Source organism: Nestor notabilis, unplaced genomic scaffold (assembly GCF_000696875.1).
Source record: "Nestor notabilis isolate BGI_N333 unplaced genomic scaffold, ASM69687v1 scaffold4478, whole genome shotgun sequence".
Taxonomy (NCBI): domain Eukaryota; kingdom Metazoa; phylum Chordata; class Aves; order Psittaciformes; family Psittacidae; genus Nestor; species Nestor notabilis.
This window is the reverse complement of record NW_009939470.1, coordinates 63,087-86,292: the sequence shown is the minus strand read 5'-3', so window position 1 is coordinate 86,292 and position 23,206 is coordinate 63,087. Positions and strand designations below refer to the sequence as shown.

Genomic DNA, 23,206 nt, shown 5'->3' with positions numbered 1-23,206 from the left:
CTTTAAAAAAAATGTCTTGAATCAGACTCGTAAGATGCCAGTATGGAAGACTGTAAGTAAATGCAGGTTTAACACCCAGAGAGTATTTATTATGTTTGATGTTGCTGTGTAGGTAGCTACACAAAGAATAAAACTCACCAAATGTTTATATTAGACATGCACAATGTATATATGTATTAACTAGCACTTCAGAATGTAACTCAAGTTACTCAATGCAAATCAAACCCACAAGGCAAAGACTTGCCTCCCTTTCTGGTTCCCACTAAAGAAAATGTAGCAGCTCTGCACAGAGCTTCAGCTTTACCTGAAGCCCTAGTTCCTGTGTATGAGTTTCACCTCACCTAACTTTGGCTTCCTGGAAGTTACTTACCCACTCCATTCTAGACAATCAGACTCCTCAGGGCAAGTGCCTATACATAGACATCCAGTGACATTTCAGATTGATTATCCAAGAAATGCCCATTGGATGAACATGGGTGAGACCCAAGAGCTGCTCCACTGGTTATAGGTGGAGCACTGTTGAACAAAATATCCAATCTTCAGATGGCTAAAATTAAGTAACATGAAACCCGTGCTTGATTCTGTCAACTTTATTCACTATGTACCTTCAAGAAAAAATGAAAGGGAACATTTTGATAGCTAGATGCTGTTCAGCATCAAATAAGACAGCATTATTTAAACACAGAATTTAAGCAGTCATAATTTTCCTGTATTGTAAAGGACATTTGCATCATTAAGCAAACAAGTATGTCAAATGAAAATTGAGTCTGAAAAATCAACATCCAGGCAAAGTGAAGTGATCATATCTTATTTGGGATGGCTCTTTTACTTTTCTTGCTATTCTCTCACCTTCAAAGCGACAAGAAACAGAAATCATATTATGGCTATGCAGTATTTAGTCTTCTGCAACCGTTATTATTTTTACAGTACAAATTATTATTTTAACACTGACCTGGAGGTGGTGGTGCACTTTCCGTTTCAGTCTCTGAAAAATAAGGAAAGAAGACAGATATTGAGCTTCAAGTAAAAGCAAATATTTTTCACGTATTTGGTATATACTTGTTAAATTTAGCCACAGTTTGGGTTTACTTAATATTTTAATGAAGCTCTCAAATATTTTTTTGCTTTCATACGTTATACATGGCATCTTCAGAGTGACATTGTCAGACACATGTTCTGTGAAGAGAGGGTACTGAACTTTTTCTGTCTGGAGAGATATAATTCTCATAGAATCATAGAATCATTTAGGTTGGAAAAGACCTTTAAGGTCATCGAGTCCAGCTGCTAACCTAGCAGTGCCAAATCCACCACTAAACCATGTCAGTAACTGCCACATATACACGTCTTTTAAATATGTCCAGGGATGGTGACTCCACCAGTTCCCTGGGCAGCCTGTTCCAATGCTCGACAACCCTTTTGGTGAAGAAATTTTTCCTGATATCCAATGTAAGCCTTCCCTGGTGCAGCTTCAGGCCATTACCTCCTGTCCTATCACTTGTTACTTGGGAGAAGAAACTGACAGATGCCTTGCTACAGCCTCCTTTCAAGTGGTTCTAGAGAGCATCTAGAGGTCATCTACCTGCATTCAGTACATTTTAGGACATTTTGGCAATTTCAGTTCAGAACAGTTCTGGAGTATCATGGAATGCAAGCTGAATTTCAGGTTTGGGTTTGGCATGTTTAAGGCAGTTTGTCTTGATCCTATGCTTAAATGTATCACATCAATATGCTCTTGTCACATGACAGTCTATATTTAAGTAAATTTTCCATCAACTGGAATAATATCTGATATGACTTTAATCATGAAGTGTAATGGATCCATTAGCTGAGGACGATCATGCACAGAGAATCCAGAGACCTTTATCTCACTTTCACTACACCGTTAGATCTAGAGTTCAGTATTCAGTGCAAGTAGAAAGTAAAAGAATCAGCTTAACTGCTCTGTGTAGGTCTTACAGTATGTTTGTTTTTTCTTTCAGTGATGATTTTTAATCTAAACTTCCTTTTCAAATGTGTGAAACAGAAACCAGGCCTTTTATCCTATTTATGTTATCTTCTTGGGATGACATGTTCTCCAATCTAAAAATATTAAGGAGAAATAAACTAGAAAAATTTAGTCTTAATATATTAAAGGAAGTTTATTTTAAATCTGTAAAACCTTTAGGACTCTAGACTTGTAGAAAATGGTAATACTTATTTGAGATGGTACGTTGATTTACAGTTTAACTACTTGTAACGATCAAAGATTTAAAAGGTTGAAAACTTTGACTGTAACAGTAGATGTCTTTCACTAACCTTTGTCATGTTATGGTTATTAACCTTTAGGACTCCACCTCAGGTCATAATCAGGAAATAAAGTTTCAATTGCTGTCACATAGAAATGCTGGTAAGTTTATTCCTTTGCACTCAGTTCCAAATAAAACTAAAACATACTTCTCATTCTTAATAAATCCATTCAGTGTTTAAAAAGGAGGAATAGTTTTAGTACAAATACAATTTTCAACTGACTCTGTGAATTTGATATGGTTTAGGAACTTCCAGCCACATATGTGTATGCTATAACAAATCCTTGTCGAAGGTCCAAAGAGAATTCCTTACTACAGGGAAAGATGTAGCACCTCGGTGCTGTAGGTTCTGGTCATAACACCCATAATATGGCATAAAGTGGAGAATGTATATTAAAGTCTGACACAGAGTCTGATAATAATAAAATGGCTTTACCTAGTTTCATAGAAATTTATTTTTTTCTGGTCTAATAACTAACATACTAACTTTAGCTTTGTGACCTAGAAAAATATAAATTTTTTTCATATGAAAGTTTCACTACAAAAATTACATTTTAGAACATATCCCCTTTACTACCACGACATTTCCCACTGCTTCCACTGAGAATAAAATAACATCACTGTGGCTTGGAAGTCTATTTCTTGCACGGAAAAGTAATAGCAGAAATTTATTGACTTTATAATTGTCTTTCTGAAATTTAATAGTTAGAAATGGGGAGTATTTTTACAAACACTGAATTAGAAAATTCCCCCTGGCTCACAAGCAAGAGCCACAAATTCATAAATGAAAGCTTAGCAAACTAAGCACTTTCCAGATTCATATGAAAGTCTTATGAGCTTTTTTAGGGACTTGCCTGGAGTTTTTCTTTCATTTTGAACGTTATTTCATGGCTTCACCACACAGTAGTGTTGGGCAGAAATCACACACCTTTCCAGTCCTGTTTTACCTAGCAGTAGGCACAGATCTTAGCCAAAATGCATAGCGCAGATCAGACCTGAAACACTATTTTTATAGTCTGAACTTAATTTCATTCTTGCAGACATACAGTGAGCAATTCAAAACCTGAGCAGTGCAATGGGCAACCTACTCTAGTTGGCCCTTTTCCTAGCAGGGAGGATGGACTAGACAATCTCCAGAGGTCCTTTCCAACCTTAGCTATTCTGCAATTAAGTGATGAGATGATGACTGAAGCCAGACCAAGAAATCATTAGTTTCTTTCCTAAACCATAATTCATGGCTGTTCGGTCTATTGCTAGGAAAACTGAGGCAAGAACTGAGCTCAGGGGAGAGACCTGAAGTATGGTGTGGAAGGAAGAAAGGAAGGGGGAGAGTTCCTGGCACTGGGCACTGGGAGTGGAGATGGGAGATACTTCAACATAATCTTTTGGCCATGCGCGACTCCTTTCATGGCCATGCTTGGCTTACAGTTCCATTCCTGAGGACAGCCAGGAAAAAAAAACATTAATAGCACCGAGTAGTTTCCACCTCCCCAAAGAATGATAGCCCTCTCTGGCTGACCTCTGCAACAGGCTTGTCAGCCAGGAAAGGGCTCTGTGCACTCAACCAGCAGCTTATGGTTGTGCTCCTTCCCTAGGAGGCATGCTCACTGGAGTCCCCAGATGCCATTCCCAATGGTCGTGTTGCCTAATATGGTGCTCTGTCAAAGCATTGTCGGGGGGGCTAGTGGTGGAGAAAGTGTTGCCTCCCGCATGCACTCCTCAGCCCCTTGGGAAAAGGAGAGTCATTTCCTGGGTTGTAACGATGCTTCAGGGGAAAGAAGCTGCTGAAGGTCCAGTTGCTGCTGGATTGATATCATAATGTCAACTGGGCCTTCTACTAAGCAACTGAAGTTAACTTCTGCCTCACAGTTTCTAAGACAGAAGGTAATGGTCTCTTCTTTGCAGTTCTTTATTTGCGAAGCCAAGAATGTTGCATTTCAGTGGGTTGTGTCATGCTAAACACAGACCTGGGTTATTCATTGGTTGTGAAACTTGTAAAGCAGCTGACTATATATAATTCTACATCAAGAAAAGGAATTAACTTAGTATTCCTTTCCACATGGCTACTCAGAAAGGATAGTATATTAAGAAGTGTAGTTAGTGAAAGCACACAAATAAAGTGAAAGCACAACTGTCCCTTAGATAACATCTCCAGAAATGCTTTCATGCCTCAGCCATATCATGAGATGCATTCAGGATCCAGCCTGACACAGGATATGAGGACTTAGAGCCAAGACACTTTTATCTGTGATTTATATACATGCACACATACACTCCTGAAAATCAACAGGAGATGCAACTTGACCCATTACCAACAATTTTCCATCACTGTTCCATGTTTACTATGTCCAGGTTTTCAGATAAAATAAGACTTAAAATCTCTTGCTATGCATATAGGTAACTAAGCTTTAGAAAGTTTCATGAGATAACCCATGTGCTAAAGTTATGGAAATGCTTAAGAATGTTAAATTGGGACTATCGTTATTTAAAATTTTAATTCCATTTTAGGTTTGGCTGCACTGACATACAACCTGCAATAATCACAAGAAGCTTTGGCAGAGAGCTAGCAGCGTGCTTATGTGTGGTGGCCAGTTTTCAAGGGCTCTAAATTCCCTCTTCCACTAGCTTCTGTGACAGCAACAAGCATAGAAATTCCCTGACATCATATATATTTCTTTTCACATTGGAGTGTAAACATAATGAGGCATGCTGACAGTTCTAAAACTGTCTCCAGATCCTACTCTGGGAGCAAAGTATTCTGGAGACTAGCAGTTCAGACCATTTGAGAGCTACAGGTTATCAGCAAGCATACTGGGAAAGAGATCTGGCTGGATAACCCTTCTCACCTTGTGATTCTGTACTCATGACCAGGTTTGTTTTGGATAGGCCTAGGAACTCTGAATGATATTGGAAATTGAGTAGTGGGGTTTTTTGGTTTGGTTTGTTAGGTCTTTTTTTTCTCAGGTGAAGGAAATGACCGGGATCATTAAATCAGGGGTTGCACATAGTCTAAAGAGAGCATTTCACCATCACCAGGCTGGAATATTCACAAAAGGGAAGAGGAGAGTCTCCTGCACTAATTTCTCCTGTGGTTAGTTATAGATTGGTTACAACCCAGCAAAGACTCTGGTCTGAAGAGCCAAGGGTTTCAGGATCTCACCCAGTCTAACCAGAGGGCTTACTCCCATTTACCTGAAAGGGAAACCACGACTATAGCTGCTTCATCATGGATACAGGTATGATATCTGTTCTGTGTAAGAGCAGCATATTAAAGTGACTTTCATATGTCAAAGAGCACGAGGATGGTCACTTAATGCTTTTTGTCACAAAGATCTGTCAACGTCAAACTTGTGTCAAATTTAAGTAGGTGGATTAAGCTTGCGGACATAGCCTCAAGGGATCAGACATATAACTATTACATAGGCATTCCTAAAGTGCTGACTCTGCTACTCAGACAAAAATAGACAAAATGCTGGTTTGGGGAAAGAACATGGCTCACCCCAGCCCTTGTACAGTTGTTGGTGTAAGGATTGTCCCGTCTGTGTGGCCCCTATAAAACATGAGAACTGCCATTGTGACACCTGGCTTTCTCCTGGGGTAGGTGTTCCATTTAAATAGGTGGGCAGGGAAGGACCAAGGGTATGGAACAGTTACTTGACAAACTTCATGTCCAGATTACCAGCAGATAAAAGCAGTAAAGCTTCTTTCAGTGCAAAAAAATAGAAATGTTCTGAAGAAGAGAAATGGCTCAAAATGGTTTAACCATTTTTTATGAGTCACTTCATCCAGGCCAGTACAGAGTCACAGTGGCATAAGTGATGTGATTAAAAGCCACAGTCTTATCAAGACACGAACTTGCTCAGCAAACTATAGAGACTACCAGGGCATGATGAGCATTTAATTGGGAAAAAATAGTGTTAGCAGACCTCAGATTAAATAAACTGGGAAACAGAGGGCTTGAATCAAAGTCATTCATGATCAATAAAAGCTCTCTTAATGTATTCAGTTGGACTTAAATTGAAGTTGTTACTGTTCTTATCAATAAAATCTGGAATACTCAGCATTCTGCAAAAGCTGACTACAGTCGCGTAGATGGTTTGCCTGCTGCTTCATGAGTCTCAGTTCTCCACTGAGAAATCTGATTTGTGTGCAGCTTCTGCAGACAACTCCCAATCTGAGTGGAAGCAATAAATTGCAATACCAGCTGAAATCATTACCTTTTAAATGTACATAAATGGTCATTTTCTATGTTACTCTTAAAATAAAGCTACAGAAACTATTCTAAACAGACTTCAGTCCTAGGTCCTGAGAGAAAAACCCACTCTAAAGGACGTGAATAAGCACGTCCTTTATAATAATTCACAGAAGTGAATAAGCAGTGGTGCTCTGGTGGCTACCTAGATTACTACTATTGTGGCCAACAGTGTGATGGAGCCAGGCTGATAAATTTATTAATGTATTTCTATTTTCTGTTTCCATTTATAATGGTGGTGCAGACAGATGAGACTGCTTGCTTTGGCTCACTGTGACTGTATCTGGGTAGCTGGTTAGACATGAAAACAGCAACCTTAGGTTAAATACTGTCCCTTATTGCAACAAGAAGAACAAATCAGCATGTTCACTGAAGCTGAAATTATCTTTATATTCCAACAACTAAAAGCATCGTAACATAATCCACTGATGCATCTTCTGGTAGGGACTGGAGAAGAAATAAGATTATCAAAGAATTTGCTTAAAAATTAATTTTGCATATGATAAAAATTAAAAAAACCATCAGTCTCATATAGTCTCACCTACAATACTCCTGTTTCAGCATAATCTAAATAATTCCAATTGTAAAGGATTTTATTGGTCACAGGGGCCAATCAAACCATTGCATGACAAATGCAGTGTTCCCTGACTAAAGGACTGAAAACCTGAATGAAAAGTTGGAACAAATCCTAGTAACAGTGAATTCTGTGGAACGGATTAGACACCAAAGAGTAGTTTATAGATTCACTTGAGGAGCTGCAGTGTAATTTGTGACTCCAGATTTTGTCTTTGTTGTCATCCATCATTATGGAAGTGCATAAAGCAATCGTTGCTTTTTAGTGTGCTTTTTTTGCAGTTCCCATTTTACTAAATGATGCTATTAGATCAAATCTGATCATATGTAATCATCTTCCACATTTTTCTCATTTCTTAATAGAACTTTGCTTTCATGTAGGGATTACTCTCATTGTAACTGTACCTAGGTAGCTAGATACACTGTAACACTGTAAACATGATATTAAACAGATTTTTTTCTTTACATAAAATGTATCTCTATTCTCCTAAGTTTGTTCAAGTAGACTATGCAGTAAAGGGCTATGTCAGCCCCTGTCAGCAGTAAAATTCCCCATATATAATTTCTGATAGCTACGAGGCAGCCATCAGCAGTCAGCACCCTCATCAGATGGTGGGAGAGTTTCTTGGCAGTCTTGAAATTGTATATATACCATAGCTGGGAACTAGGAGGCTGCCAACAGTAGACAGATAGATAAAAAAAGCTAAAGTTGGTGGCATTAGTCTAGTTCCCATGCATTCTTAAACTCATTTTTAACCTACTCAGCCCACAAGCCACCAACAAGGAGTAATTAAATTCCATTTGTATTTCCATTGTATCTTTCTCCTCTGACTTTTTATCAAAGAAATTAATGATAAAATTAGCTCCTGTATCTAAGAGAAAAAAGAATATTCATGCTTGTACCTCACAGTTCACAGACTAGCAATAGACTACAATTTGAGGACTACACTTCACTGAAATTTTTGACTAAATATTTTTCATTGAGCTTTTCAAAATTGCAGTCTCGTAACTCATTCCATTATTAAAAAAAAAAAAAAAATTTTTTTTTTAGTTTCCCAAAATGAAATTTTGTGATGCTATCTTATCCTGCAAAATACCGTAGGCAAAGTTTGGCTGGTTACACCATCTATGTGGCAAAAGGATTTTGCTGAAATGTGTTATGGTGTTTACTGATTTGTGCTAATAAGGTAACTCAGTCTGTCATCATAACTGTACCTTTATGAGACAGTTTTGTCAGCACAGCTGTATCTGCAAAACCATTGAAAATTTCTCTAGGCCTGTGTCTGCTTGTGGCTATACTGATTTATTTTTATTTCCACATCTTGACGTCTTAAATTTTACTCCCAAGTTTGGAAATAAAACCATTTTATTTTGACTATCATTGCAGAACTTGTTATAAAATGAGGTGTATGCAATCTCAAATGTTGCTGACTTTTTTTTGCATAGCAAAGACTGTGGAAATTCCACCCAGAGTCAGCTTCCTCCTACAAATGGTAGTTCAATGACAGAAAGTCTCAAAATTCCCTGAATTACGGCACCATCTCAGTTTATATACCACCAACTTAATGTAAGTCTGAAATGATTCCCTACTCCTGAATTCTACATTCCTCACCTATCTGTTCTCAATCACATGAGCCGTTCTTTCATGCTGCTTCACATGAGGTACTACATGGTTCTGGCTTTGGTTAAACAGGGGAAGGAGAAAACTGGCTGTATAAATATTGCCAACCACATGGGTCCCTATGTCTAAAGCACAGAAGCGGTGTTCCTATTTTTACTTTGCAAAACCAACAATAAAACAGTCCTGAAGCACCTGATCTGGACTTTTCAATCTCATAGATTTCTCTCTACAGTTTCACACCTGAAAGCCCTAGCTCTGCTTAGATTCAGCAGTCAGCACAGCTTTCTGTCTTCTCTTGTATTAAAAAAGGTCTGGTGGAAGCTCTGCAGAATCATTCCCACTACTTTGTCGTTCAGCTGTGAGTATTCACTCTCCCTTTTTTATAGTGTATGTTAAAATGGTCCCATTAAGGTCCCTGTACAGATTCATGCCTCCCAGCTAAACCTGATGGTGTCTGTTATATTTGCTAATGACCCGTAAGGGGCGCTGGTGGCTCATTATATTTCCATGTCCTCCCACATTTGCTGACTGGGTTCCCAGCCTCAGCTATGACTGATTTCCAGAGAGCAGGGAAGAGTCAGAGCAGGTCTGATTCTTGTCTTCAGGTTAAAAATTAGTGATCTGGCTCACAGGTCAAAATTCAGTAATCTATATTTCAGTATTTGCAGGGATAAAAGTCACAGGCACAAGAGCCATGTATTGTTAGTTTCAATGTTCAGGAGCTTTAATGTTCAATTAGCTTCAATGTCCAGTCTTCTGCATAAATCCAAGATGCGGGAACACAGCACAGTTTTGATTTCTTTACATTCATTAAATGTTACAAAACATTTTTAATGTGTTAAATTGCCTGTAAAATAACATGATTTTTGGCAGCAGGTGTTAAGAAGAAATCAAGTTTTCAGAATGATTTCTAGCCCAGACAAGTGAAGTTCTTGTTTAAAATAACCCAAATATAACTAATTTTTGTTACCTATTTACTAAAATCAATTAATTCACCCATCAGAAAATCCCATGTAAAGGAGTATGGCAATAGATAGACTTTCTTCCCAGTTTCCTCTCCTTTCTTGCAATAGTTTGTTGATAATTTTTGTCTGGAAGCAAATATTTTCATTTAGTTCAAGAGATTCCCTAGGGAAACATATGATGCTAGAGATATCAGTACACTGAGTAATGATAACTTCCTTTCTGGAAGCTGTAAACGTAATAAAGTGAACCGGGTTATTGGATTAGAAACTTCATAAAACACAGAACTGTTGCTTGGGAATGACAGTGATTTATCCCTCAAATTTAACAATATATGTTCAATGACAGTTGCACTTCTAATTATAGGATAAAAGTCAGGGATAGAGTTGAAAGTGCAGTTATTTCAAGACATGAGTACTTAACCAGTAAAGAACTTCTTTTCAGATTGTTTAAACCAGCTCAGAAAGCATTGTCCTAATTTAGAAGAATATATTCACTCTTGCTCAACCCAAATCACACAACACTGTTGTTTTGCTGAGCTATCCTGAAATATTTCACTATGAATCAAGGAAATCAATTTATGTATTGTTTTATGGAAAATGGATTATGGACCTGATGCTCTGCATAGCTGGAGTGGGTTCCACAAAGGACTGTATCTTCTGTTGTTCTGTGTATCCAGGTTAGCCCTGAGAACCATGTCAGTATGTGCATATAGTGGGAAATCATTCCACTTAGAGAGCTTGACTTTTAGGGGAAAATGAGGGTGTTAGCATAAAGCTGTGGTGTTGTGAATTCATGCAATCTAACTTATTTCTGCAAATTAGAATGAAGCATTTGAGAATTACTGATAGGTTTCACATTAACCAAATTTCAGACTACAACATTTTGACAATATAAAATTAAAACCTGCTTGTATTCCCATTCCATAGTTTTTTAAATGTTAACTTTTGTTTGAGGGTCAGGGCAAAACCAAATATGCACATGTTGGGATTTCCCCAGGACTGAATTTATCAGCTTGTTATCAGCTCTTTGCCAAAGTAATATGTATTACAACTGTGTCTAAACATTGTCATGACTATGTCCAAATAAGAAAAGAATTTGCTTCAAGTCTATTTGACAGTGGGTGACAGATAATCTGATACTCTCTGATCTTTTCAAGAAGAAGGAGTCTTAGACTTCCTTTAGATAAGAGCACTCTCCTGTCATCTGCACTTCAGTACTCCACCTTCTCTTGAGAGACAATGTCTTACAGAATGGGATTGTAATGAAGAACCCTGACACAAGGCTGTCAGGTGCCTTGGTAATTAGAGATCGTTTCAAGTAGCTAACCACTAATAATCCATTACTTACATCAATCTGAATTTTTTACTCAATGCTAATTTTGAGTCATCAGGCTGGTGGAAACTAACTCACTCAAGATGAAAAAGAGGGTGGTAACATCCACTTTCTTAGTTTACAAAGAGTAACTCAAATGTATGGGATACAAAACTCAGGGGCTGTTACTTTTTTTGAGTGCTGATATTCCAGTACATGCCAACCAAACATGATGTGTAATTAAGTCTGGAGAAGAATTAAAAAAAACCCAAACACAATTAGAAATGCAGGAGATCTTTTTGTTAGAGTTGCAGCATTGTTGATATCAATCACTAAAAGAAACAGGAGTTACCCTAGATCTCAAAACTTACTTACTTAACTGGAATTCTATGTATTTACTGTGGGAGTTTTCTTTTTTTGAAAGCTTGTTTGCATATAAATATTTAGTGTTGCTCAGATGCCTGGAATCCAGCATTGTGTGGAAAAACCTTTGGGAATATTTTACATATGTGGAAAGAATGGACTTTTTCTGTAGGTAAATATTTAGGATATTTAAGGTCCCAGAGACCTATGGCACTAGTCAAATCTTTGGTAGATCATCCAGAAGTATTCATGTGCATGAAAGTCACTTATGTCCCTTTGTGAGTGTTAGGCATACGAAATTACATCCATCCCTCTGTGTTAATACTCTTACATTTTCTACCTCTCAATCTCATTCCGCAGCAATGAAGATAACTGTGAGAATTATAAGCCTTTGCTTTAAAAAAAAATCACTTAACTTTGCCTTTAGGGAATGTTTCATACAGCAGGGTGTTTGCAGACAAACTGTGGGGATTTGCATCAGTAAATCAGTAAGTGGTATGTATAAAAGAAAGCTCTTACAAAGCATGACAGCAAAATGCATTTGAGATGCTATTGTGAATAATAGTCACAGCTTATTGAATATACTTTCTCTCCAGCTAAACAAGCTGTTGGGTAAGAGAGAAACCTTCCTTGCAAAACATGGAAATGCAAAACAAGGGCAAAGAAAAAGGGGCAGAGGACAGAGGTCAGATTTCCCCTTTATAAATAGGGCTAAGGAAAGCTTAGATGAAAGATTAGTAAGGCTGGAGGGAATGCCATGGAAAAAATGTCATCAGGCATCTGACCCTCTGTGCCTGCACTGAAGTCTGCATCTGTGGAGGAGTGGCAGGCACAGGTGCCAGCCACAGCCTCCATTGGTATTGCACTCCTCTTTGGGTCTAAAATAAGGTTTTTGGCCTAGATACTATGTCCTTATAAAAACAGAAGATACTGAATGTGTTACAGTATGCATATGTATATCTCTAGCTACATGAATATCACATCATGACATTAGCACGAGATCCAGAAGCTATTAGCCAATGAATTACTCCATCTACATGGCATTTCTCATGTGACCATTCCTAGATATCTGCAGCCACAGATACTCTCCATATTGCCAAGGATAAGTGTTTTCTGTATTTTTTGCTAAGAACAATGCTTTAGTGGTACTGGAAACTAATAAAGCTGTTGGAAAAAGGACAGAAATGCAATGCTGTGTACATTCAAGTGTGCAAATGGCTTGAAACTTTTCATTTCGGGTCAGAAAAGAGTGGAAGGCCCTATTGTACTAGCACAATCAGCTCAGACTGATAAGAGGAAGTTTTTCTTCCTTCTAGAACAGCTGGAACTGGTGCTGGGGGCCATGATTTGTGCATTTCTCTTGCACAGAAAAGATCCTGTTGCTGAAAGTGATAAAAATGAGCATAAAAATATCCAAAGTTTGGAATTTGACAGTTATTCAACAGCTATACTTTACTGCTCTTTCTAGTCAAATACCACATTGGTATAGTCAAGTATCAAGTAGTATTAAGTAGTAAGACTTAACCCACCAACTGAATCAGAAAGATTCTTGTTTGGGGTCTCCTTCAGTTATAGCTGCATTTGTATTCAGTTTAATTTCATTTCAACTTCAGGGCTTTGAGAGCAGGCAAAATTTGGAGTAGGCTTTCCCACTGGATTTGCATTGCTGACTGAGCAAAGCATGGCTCCATTCAAGAAAAAAGTTACTCTTTGAGCTGTTCTGTGAGTTGTTTTTGCTCACCCTTTACCTAAGATGTTCTATTCAGTTGGTTCAATAACAAGAAATGGAGCAAATGTCTCTGCAATTTATGTCTACACACGCATAGCTAAGATCAATAAACAGAAATCTGTTTAAAAAAGGAATCTTAATCTATGTCTGTATATGACTGCAACCTACTCTTGGCATTTATGACCAAAATTAGGAAGTTATTCTGAGCTTGCAAAGTCGTGATGAGTATTTCAATACAGATCCCTTTCAGTAAGCATTGTGGTACTACTGAACAGCGTTTTTGGACACTCACTAAAACCACCATTTGATCCTACAGAGAATTAAATTAGAACAGAGCTTTTTTTAATAATCACCTGGTCAAAATAACTTGCCGGAGCCATCACATATAAGGACAACTGCCCTAAGAAGTGGATCACATGCTATTTTAAATTAGTAATAGGGCCAGGGGATAGCAAATTATGTAAGAAATATTTTGTAATATCCAGAGAAGGAACAGCAATGACTGTCTCGAACATTTTCCGTTACTGCAAGATACAGCAGGACTCCTTTCTTTCTGCAGTGTCTGTACACTTCTGAGAATATGGAGATGGGACAGGGGGGAGGCTTTAAACTATGGAATGAGGGAATGAGTCACCCAGCTATGCTCCCACGTCCTGTTAGTGCATGGAAGTCACATGTACCAGCTGACTTGGAAGTTATCATATTTGTGAGGGTCTTTCCTAAACAACTTTACTCCAGGGCAGAACATGGAGCAATTTTTAGGATGGTGATTTTTGTGGGTTTTAGAACTCTTCTGAGACTGTGTCATATTTGACTTTCTGTTCAACAATCCTCTGACACTACTCCAGGAGGTCTAATGTCTTAAATTAACCCCCATCTGGCACTACCAGAAAGCAGCACATTCAATATCTCAGTATTACAACATCTAACACCACCGTGGCTAACTGCACCAGAACCACAGGTTATTTTAGCACCTTGAACTGAAAATGCACATAAAGACACATGGCCAAGCAGTAGAGGATTGAGGGTGTGACTGGGCTTCTTCAGAGGAGGCATTTCTAAACTGTGTATATGTAAGACATCCTGCATTGCTTAGCCTATGTCCCACTGACTGGTCTGTGGAGGAGACATTAGCAATACAAACACAGGTAATGGGAAGGAAGCCAGAGAAAGACCACTCTGTTTTGTGAATGGTACATTTTTATGGGTTTTAAGAGGTCTCTGAGCAGAAATCTGTCTTTATACTTCTTGAATCCGCAGTATATTTCTGTACCTACAGCATCTCAGGAAGTGATGATGATTGACCAAAACTTTTGTATAAACCTGCTTGCCTGAACAGCTTCCTAGGACATAAAATCCTGTTGGACACAGAACTGGATTTTGACTCTAATTCACTCTTTTCGACAAGCATCTTCATCTTGGCTGAACCACTTGCTAGTTCAGTGTGCTCCAGGAGCTAAACCACACCTAACAATATAGAAAGAGTAAATCCCAGGAATATTCATGGAATTGATGGAGATTCCTATATCTACATGTGTTTTGTTGAACACATTGTAGAATATTCAGAAACACTTTATTATTTAGTGTAACGAGTGCTTGTTACTCATAGCTACAAATCTCCTTGATGTAACCAGTCATTAACCTAACAGCATGAAGTTATTGGAGGAAGTGAGAGCAAGCTAGAGTAGAAAGGAAAAAGAGGAATTAATATAAATTTGAACAGGAACATGACTTTCTGTTTCCTCTCATTGATGCAAAAAGGAAATTTAGTTTTGAGTTGATTTAAACACCCAGCCATGAAAGAAAATATGTAGACTCCTTCTTACGAAAAATAAAGCAAGTAAAACCAGCTGGATTTCCCAAATAGCAACAACAAAATGCAAGAGCAACTTTTCTACCTATATTTATTTATTTATTTGTTTATTTTTGTCCGTGCACCCAGCAGATTGCAGAAGGGTGCAGTCTTCTCTGCTCAGGGGAATGTACTCCCTCATTTATCGAAGGAAAGCATCTGCGTATCACATGCAGATAATGCTGGAGTGGAACTGCCTCCTTGTCTTGTAAAACTCCCCATTGCAGAAAATCCTTAACCACTAATTGCACAACTTATAGAGAATAACTCTGCAGCCTTTTTGTTAAGGTACTCAGAAAAAGAAAAGGAGACACATGAATGTGTCTACAGTGTGAGCTGGGAGTCCAAGCTACCACTATAATCAATGGAATTGGATTTTTATTCACCATAAAATAGCTGCTTATGGCTCAATTAATTTTCTTAAACATAGGTGGGCAATGACATTCACATGCTGTAGCATATCTTTCTAGTTTCTAGCTCCTTCTCCAGGGTGTTTCAGACTTCCCACAGGTTCTGAGTAGTATCTGCCACCCCAGAATGGGTATGCTGTGTATCCTTGAGCTTCTCATGTGGCAGTAGGCACCTATGTTTAGGCAACTGTTGGCTGGTCAGCTGAGCAGCAGTCTGGGCTCCACTGACTGTAATGACCTGCTGTCCGTTGACTCCAGCAGGAGCAGGGACACCTAATGCACTTGCACACACTTCCATTTGAGCATCTGGTTCCTAACCCAGACGTATTCTGTGGCAGTGTAAAGATCATTAGGATCTTTGTATAGTTGCAAACTCATCAACATCTTCAATGAACTAACATGGACATTCATGTCAGATCAGTCGTTTATTCCCTAACTCTTAAACCACCAAAAATACCTCAAAGCAAAAGAATAAAATCTCCCAGTGGTCATAAAGTGCATCAAACTCTCCTAGTGAATGATAGAAAAACAGTTTGAAATACTGGTTCCCTAACAGCCTTTTTTTGCAGACTTCAGACGTAGGACTTCAATTGTGACTGAGAGCAGAGAGAAGGAGGGCTAGGTGAGGAAAGAGCGAGCTGTTTCTCAGCCAGAGAGGTGCGCAGACTCAAGAGACAAAGCTGTTTGCAGTGGGACTGAGAAAACCAATTACAACTGAAGTTAATTATTTTAATCACTGCTTTCTCCTTTATTTTACAGATTTTTACCATCAGTGCAAAGCCACATTAGTGTCTGGATGAGAACAACCTTTTTTCCCTCACTCTAGAGCAATTATTAAATTACAACCTCTAAGTTAGTGGGTTCTCTTTATTTTCACTGAGTGACGAGTCTGGTACTTGTCCTTGTTCCAAGAGAAATTTCCCCAGACAATTATTTTCAAACTTGATTTGCTCTTCGACTTCAAGGAAGCCTCTGAATAACTCCTCATGAAACAAGAAATATGTTGTACAACATATAGTCCCAGGATTGTTAATGTGTGTGGCAGCTACTAATGTTTTGATAACTGAAGTCTCCCTGCTTTTTTGTTATGTGACCATGGACCTTGCCATCTTGTTTGGTAGATCCCTGAAACTAATATGAAGAAACTCATCCAGGTTTTCATGGAACAGAAGGGTACTGTAGCATGGTCCTTTTTTTTTTTTTTTTTTTTTTTTTTATGCTGTCTTAAAGTGATATATTTAGGAGGTATGAGGGGAAAGAGCTGGGCAGTCCTTTATTTATCTTCCCAACAGGTGCAGCACAGGGAGGCACAAAGGCAGCATTTGCTAATTTCAGTTTTGCCAAGTACAAAGCACCCTCTGGTCTGCTGGAAGACTGTTCTTTGCTTTCCTCCTAAACTCAAAGGGTTTTTTTAATTTAGTGTGACAATATTAAACATTTTTCCTGTGCATAGATGCATTGCATTTTGCACAGGGTGGATGAGCTTTTCAACTCAAGTAAGAACAATGGTAAACCAGATCAATGTTGTATTATCCACCTACACTAGCATTAACATAAAATCAATGCATCGTATAAGAAAAAGAATCAATGTATTTCCTTCAATTTACACAATAATAAAGAATCAATGTAAAACCTCAAAAATAAATCCAGTTTGGGGATTTTTCTTTGCCGATGTAGGGTTTTTCCAATCAGATTAATCTGACCAGAAAATTAGTCTTAAACTTATGAGCAGCGGGGGCAGAAGGCTGAAGAATAAGTCTGAGATGTTCTGGTATCTCAGAAGGAAGTGTGGGTGCAACACTTGGAAATTAGGAATGGGAGGGCAAAGGCAGTCTAAGAACAACTCAATTCTCAGCATGCAACAAGATCTGTGCAGGAGGACAGTGCTCCATGGGGCTCAGGGAAACACAGCCCACCCTAACAGATCTAATTACAACAGTTAGGCGTAAGTTTGCTTCCCATTTGTGAGGGCTTTAAATTTATTAGCTACAGATGATGAAGAGAAACTTTCTAAAGAATTGAGAGGGAAAATAAGATAAGGGGTTAGGGTTTCCTCTTTTCCTCATCCACCAAACTCCTTTTACCTGTGACTTCAATACAGTGCTTGTAAATGATACATACGGGCCTGACATTGAGTATGATTTGGCTCCAGGACTGAAGGTAGTTAGAAATAGTGGGAATGCATTTTACAGTAGGTCCTGCAGAAGGGCAATGATGATGGCAGAAGACGGATGTTTGTATGCTTTCTATTGCCTCACTGAAGCATGTATCTATGCAGCAAGGACAGCAGCAGTTGCACTACCCAGTTTGGTGCCATCATAAAACAATTATACAGGTCCAGCCTTCTGCAAGGAAAGCACTAAGGAATGTTATATGATGTTCACGCGCTGGGTTCTTGAACTTTCAGAAAAACTTTCCATCAGCAGTGTTAATTTTGACACAAGCCAAATCCCTATAGTGAAGAAGAATTTCTTTTTAACTTATTTTTCACCTCTGAAAAATTGTCTCACCTTGAAAATATGATATTAAAAGAAATCTGACTTTAATTAACTCTTATCCAACTTTAATACTGAGATTTATTTGCCACTGGAGTACTGCTCTACATGTCTACTTACACGATTTATATGACTACCTCACTTGTTTGACAGTGCCTACTATCTTGGTACACCAAACTGTGGTATTGTTTTAAATATCACACATATAATACAAATATAATTAGAGAAGAATCATTCAATAAAACTAAACCAGTCATGTTTAAAAGCCAGTAGAAGTAAAGGCTGTTTCAAGTGGGCTTCTTCAAAAAGAACAGTGTTACCATATCTCCAAAGCAGTCTCTACTGATATGTCTCTTTACCTCCTTTCACAAATTGCTTCATGTTTTAGAGATTGTTCTTCTAACAGACAATACATGCACATAGTTTTCTTCACAACTTGTATGTCTATGCTGTTTATAGACAGAAAGAAGTTTTACTAAAATACTGTCTAAAGTAGACACATAGATTTTTAAATTCGATTCCCTGCCAATATGTGGATACTCCAGGCAGTATTCAAGCAGAGCCTGCAAAACCTTAGACAACGAAGTTGGCAGACAGTTGATAAATGCTTTGGTTTAGAATTTGGAATGGTCACTTAACTCGTGGCCATGAGTTATTTCCTAGATTGGGGAGAATAAATAAGGCAAATTTACAGACCTGCCTGCTGGAGATTGACCTGCACCTGTCCCTGTGGGATGATGCCCACACATAGTTTGAAACCATTGCTCTTGGGAGGCTTGGCAATTTTACAAAAGCATATCCAAATACTGTGGTCTGTGACAGTTTAAGAGGGCACCTAATTAACGGGCAGCTCTTATTATGGATATTGGTCAAAGGAAAAGGGGGAGAGGAAAGATTGACTGAAAGATTATGATAAATTACAGGAAGTAATTATATGAGGGAGGGTTATTTTATTAGTCACTAGGAAAACTGAAGGCTGTTAAATTTAAATGCACTGGTAAAGGTCTTTGACATCACAGTCCTATCCTAGTAATCCATTGGGATCAGTTAATCCATTGATGTAAACTTCACCTTGTGAATATGAAACTTTGAACAGGCTAAGACAAAACTATCTTACAATGGCATGACCACATATTCCAAAGAAGCTGAAATGATTAATGCATGGGACTTCAACATTTTAAGAGCACAATAAAGGCCTTAAATCGTTAGTCATGGAAGGCTGTTTCTACAGTATCAAATTTCACCAGGCTGAAGTACTCCAGCAATCTTCTCTAGGCCGAACAGTGTGTTTAATTTGGTGATCTTATTTGTTAAAAGCACACTGTGAGGCTACACTCTCACCAAGGCAGGAAATTTCTCACTTTGGTAATCTAATAATCTTAAAATATCTCAAAGAGCATTTGGCCTGAAAAAGGCCTAGGAGCTTGCTACAGCACTGCCTCTGAAAAATCTCGCTGTGCACTTCAGAGACTGCTGTGACAAAAAAAATTTGCAAAGCTGAGATTTTCTTAATATTCAAGTGTTAGCCAGCTTCTGATTTCTCAGCTGCTTGCTCTTGTGTGCTGTTTTTAACTGGCAGGACCTATAAGAATAAGGAACGTGGGATCATTCATATAGGTTACTTCTTTTGGAAATGTCGGAAGAATACTGCTTAGGTGCCCTTATAATGCAAAAACCTTAAGCCTCTCTCTGCTTGCTATTGTAGTTTGCCAACAAGTTCCCCAAAGGTTTCTGAGAGTCTTTCCAGTGATACCTTCCAGAATGTAGTCAGTCCAAGGTTCACCTTCATTAATTAATTAACTTTTATCCTTCTTACCTAGGAAATTATCTTGAGAACAGACATTTGATGGATATACTGGTAGAGATAGTATGAGTAGTAGAAGTGGTATTGTACTATTATTGATACAGAATAGTCCTGACACTAATACAGTAAGTACGTGCACTTACTTACAGTATAGTTACTATACTTACAAGTACCACTACCAGCTTACATGAGTTCTTGATCAGTGAAAAATCTTTAGGAAGCAGCTAATATCGTAAGTACAACAAGACAAACCTGTTATCACCCCAATCTACTAACTGCAAATAAGCTAGGTACAATGAGGAACAACCAACCTGTGTGTATCACTTCTGCAGAGCTCATTACTACTTGTGAACTCTTGCTCTGTCAGGACAGAAGGTTTTGATATATTTTATGTTCCTGAATACTGACTCATCAAAAATCACATTTATTCTACTGTCAATATAGTGCTTTTCAGGGTTGCTAAACTTATTTTGTAACACAACCACAGAGCTGCATTTGTAATCACTGCATTGTAAGAACATCTTTGAAACAATCTAGTCTTAAACAGAATAATATCCTTTAGAAACACGACCATCCTAATAAATTTTCTCCAAAGCAATTATCTTTTGAAAGTGCAGAAATATTTTAGTTTTTTTTTCCTTTAAAGTTGGCAGCCACAGGATGCATTCTGATTAAACTGTGTAATATCCAGTCAACTAACAGATCAAATAAAAAGGACACTTAATACATGTGTAAATCATTTGAATTACAAATAAGACACTCTAGACGGGGCTTGGCTCTAGATTTGATATAGAGGATTAGGCTCTCGTATTAATACGTGCACTTGGTGTAGCTATTTTCAGAAAGATACTTCATCCATCATTGTCCTCAAGCACTAAGGAGGGCTGGTAAGGTAAAATGATCATGTTGGTCTGTCAACACAACTTGCTTGAGACTCAATTGTCAAAAAGTTTAGTTTTCATATACCCCCACCTCAACACGGTGCTGGAACTGCCTAATGCTCCTGATAGTTACCTTTCTTTTGCCTTTCACAAAACATTTCTAAAGACTTTTAAAATAAAGCAAATGCTATTGATAGGTCAGTGTTAAATCAAATGTACTCATTCAATCTGCACACATAGGCCTATCAGATCTTTCAGAATTGTTGGGAAATAAATGCTATTTCATGACATCTATACTTTCCACAGGTTATCTTTAAGATTAAACTCAGGTTTGCATCTGGGAATGCATTAGGGAACCTGTCTGCATACCTCTTCTTTCTCAACAGTTGCAGAGCACATACAGTTTGCACGTTTTTGGCTTTGCAGAAGATATGTATATTGTCAATGTTAAATGGTAATCATCAAAAATTCCTACCAAAATGTCAAAATTTGAAAGTAAAATAAAGGAAGAGCTATAGAAATATGTAAATATAAGAAGGTTATTTAACTTAATTTTTCAAACTAGTAAAAAATAAATGCTAGCTTTTAAAAAGCTATGGATTAGTAGACCCTGAAGATTTTATGCCTGTTTAAGCAGCTTCCAATAGACAATTCTGCCTCACTAGCAGACAACATACTCAGTTTCATTGCTATTAACTTCATAGTACCATGAAAGACTGTATTACTGTCTTTAACTATCCTTTTGAAATATAAAATAATAATTTATGTAGTGTGGCAAAGTGTAGCACTCCAGTTTGACCTGTACAGAAAAACTACATTCTTCACTTATGCATTAGACATATGGAATGTGTTTTAATCAGAACCTTAAAATTGTTTTATGAACCTATCCTTTCTATTCAATAACTTAAAAAACTTCATGAAAAACATATCAACATACTGACTTTTTAAACCAAAAGAAATGCTTATTCCCTAATTTCCTGAGTCTAGATATCTCAGCTATAGAGAAACCAGTAATAGCACTACAAAAATCCTGCAGTCTTTAAAAAGTGAATACAGAATTTGCCCATTCAAGTAGTTTCTAAGTATCTCTGTAAAGCCATTTTTTATTGCCTAAAGTAGTTGGAGGCTGAAACAGTGTCATGCTATACCCCTACCTGAAAGCAATGTTTTAGTTTAAAGGATCAATGAACTGCAATGATATTATGATGTTACACAGCTGTCACTCTTAGACATTATTTGTTGTTAAAATACAGTCTGAAAGGTGTCTTGTGTATGTGTGTACTTGTAATTCCTGTAATTAAGAAGCATTCAGGTAATATTTGTTATGCTTACCATCTTTCTTGGTGGGTTCCGGCATTGTTACAAGAATTCTTTATTCCCAGTGAATTTCAGCCTTTCAGATGCAGTAAGTAGTAGCCCCAAGTCCAGCTGAGAGTGTATGCAGATCAGTATGACAAGCAGAGGGTGAGAAGAATTCCTCTGCTTTATATACTGCGACTGAAATATCAATCAAAATAGCACCTCCTCTCTTTTCAATGCAAACACTTCGAAAACTGACAGATATGGGAACCCCTCTCACATCTGTTGTCTGCTGCTTCTGCTCCCTTGGCTTTTGGAAGGAATCTCTGCATTGCATGGGGCTGATGAGAACATCTATAACTTTCTAAATTCAGCTGCACCGCTTGCTCTCCCGTCTCTCTCTGTAACATGCAGACATGCATACACACGTAGATAGAGTTTAAAAAAGTGACTGTCATGCTATTAAAGAGTCCCTCCTGCCTGCAGAACTTATAGGAACTACCTGTATAAGTTTACACCTTTTCAAATAACATAAAAGGGACAAATAAGTAGAGATAGTACGCCTGCAGTGAAACTTCATTTCCTTCCTTTAAGAGAAAGTGGTATGCAAAGATGGAATGAGGAGTATTTTGCAGTATTAATGAAGAGAAAAAGGTTATTGTGCTTCTGTTTGGAGCAGTAGACACTCTCCATCTCTTGCTTCGGTTTACATTTGCTACATTTTCTTGGGTTCTTTCCTGTAGCCATCCTCATTTTGGCTTTGGTAGACACTATAGTGTTTCTTTCAGCATTACTACCTCATTAACTGGAGAGGTCACTGCTGAGAGATGAGATATTCTCTTTTCCAGTTATCCAGGAGATGCAACACTCCTTGCCTTTGCCAAACCAGGAAACCAGACAGAAGGAATGGAAATCCTATCTGTAGCACACAGCCGAAGCCACTAAACTAAGCCACTGGGCTGCCCTCTGAAACTCCTACTTACACTATGAATACGTAGGCAATAGTAATGCAGGACAAGTTAATCAGGGAGTACTAGGATTTATTTTTTTATGCTCTTTTAGGATTTTGAAACAAAACTGTAATGATTAGTGCAATAGATGAAGTATTCCTCAAGGATTTCACGCTATTAAAACACATGTTCATGTCATTATCACATATCAATATGAATTCGGCTACTAGACAGATTTCTCAGTGTCTAAATGCACCCAAATGTCATGAAAAACATAATTTATGTGTTTGAATGGGAGTTAGAGATGGAATAGTGATAGTGTGCCTGTTTATCCTGTAACCAATGCATGATTGTTTCCTCTACACTCTACTTTTTTCTGTCCATTTAACCATTTTACAGACATCTTATAAGGGAT

At 37.9% G+C, this 23,206-nt stretch overlaps 1 protein-coding gene across 1 annotated transcript in view; it reads right to left on the bottom strand.

Annotated features, from left to right (window-relative positions):
- Positions 1 to 21,991, bottom strand: part of MYBPC1 (myosin binding protein C, slow type) — a gene marked incomplete at its 3' end in the record, with an annotated part of 61,049 nt that extends 39,058 nt beyond the window's left edge. The window contains 2 exon segments of the mRNA XM_010019859.1: positions 953 to 985; positions 21,875 to 21,991. Of these exon segments, the coding sequence (XP_010018161.1) occupies positions 953 to 985; positions 21,875 to 21,899 (58 nt within the window).
- Positions 21,992 to 23,206: the final 1,215 nt, after the last annotated feature.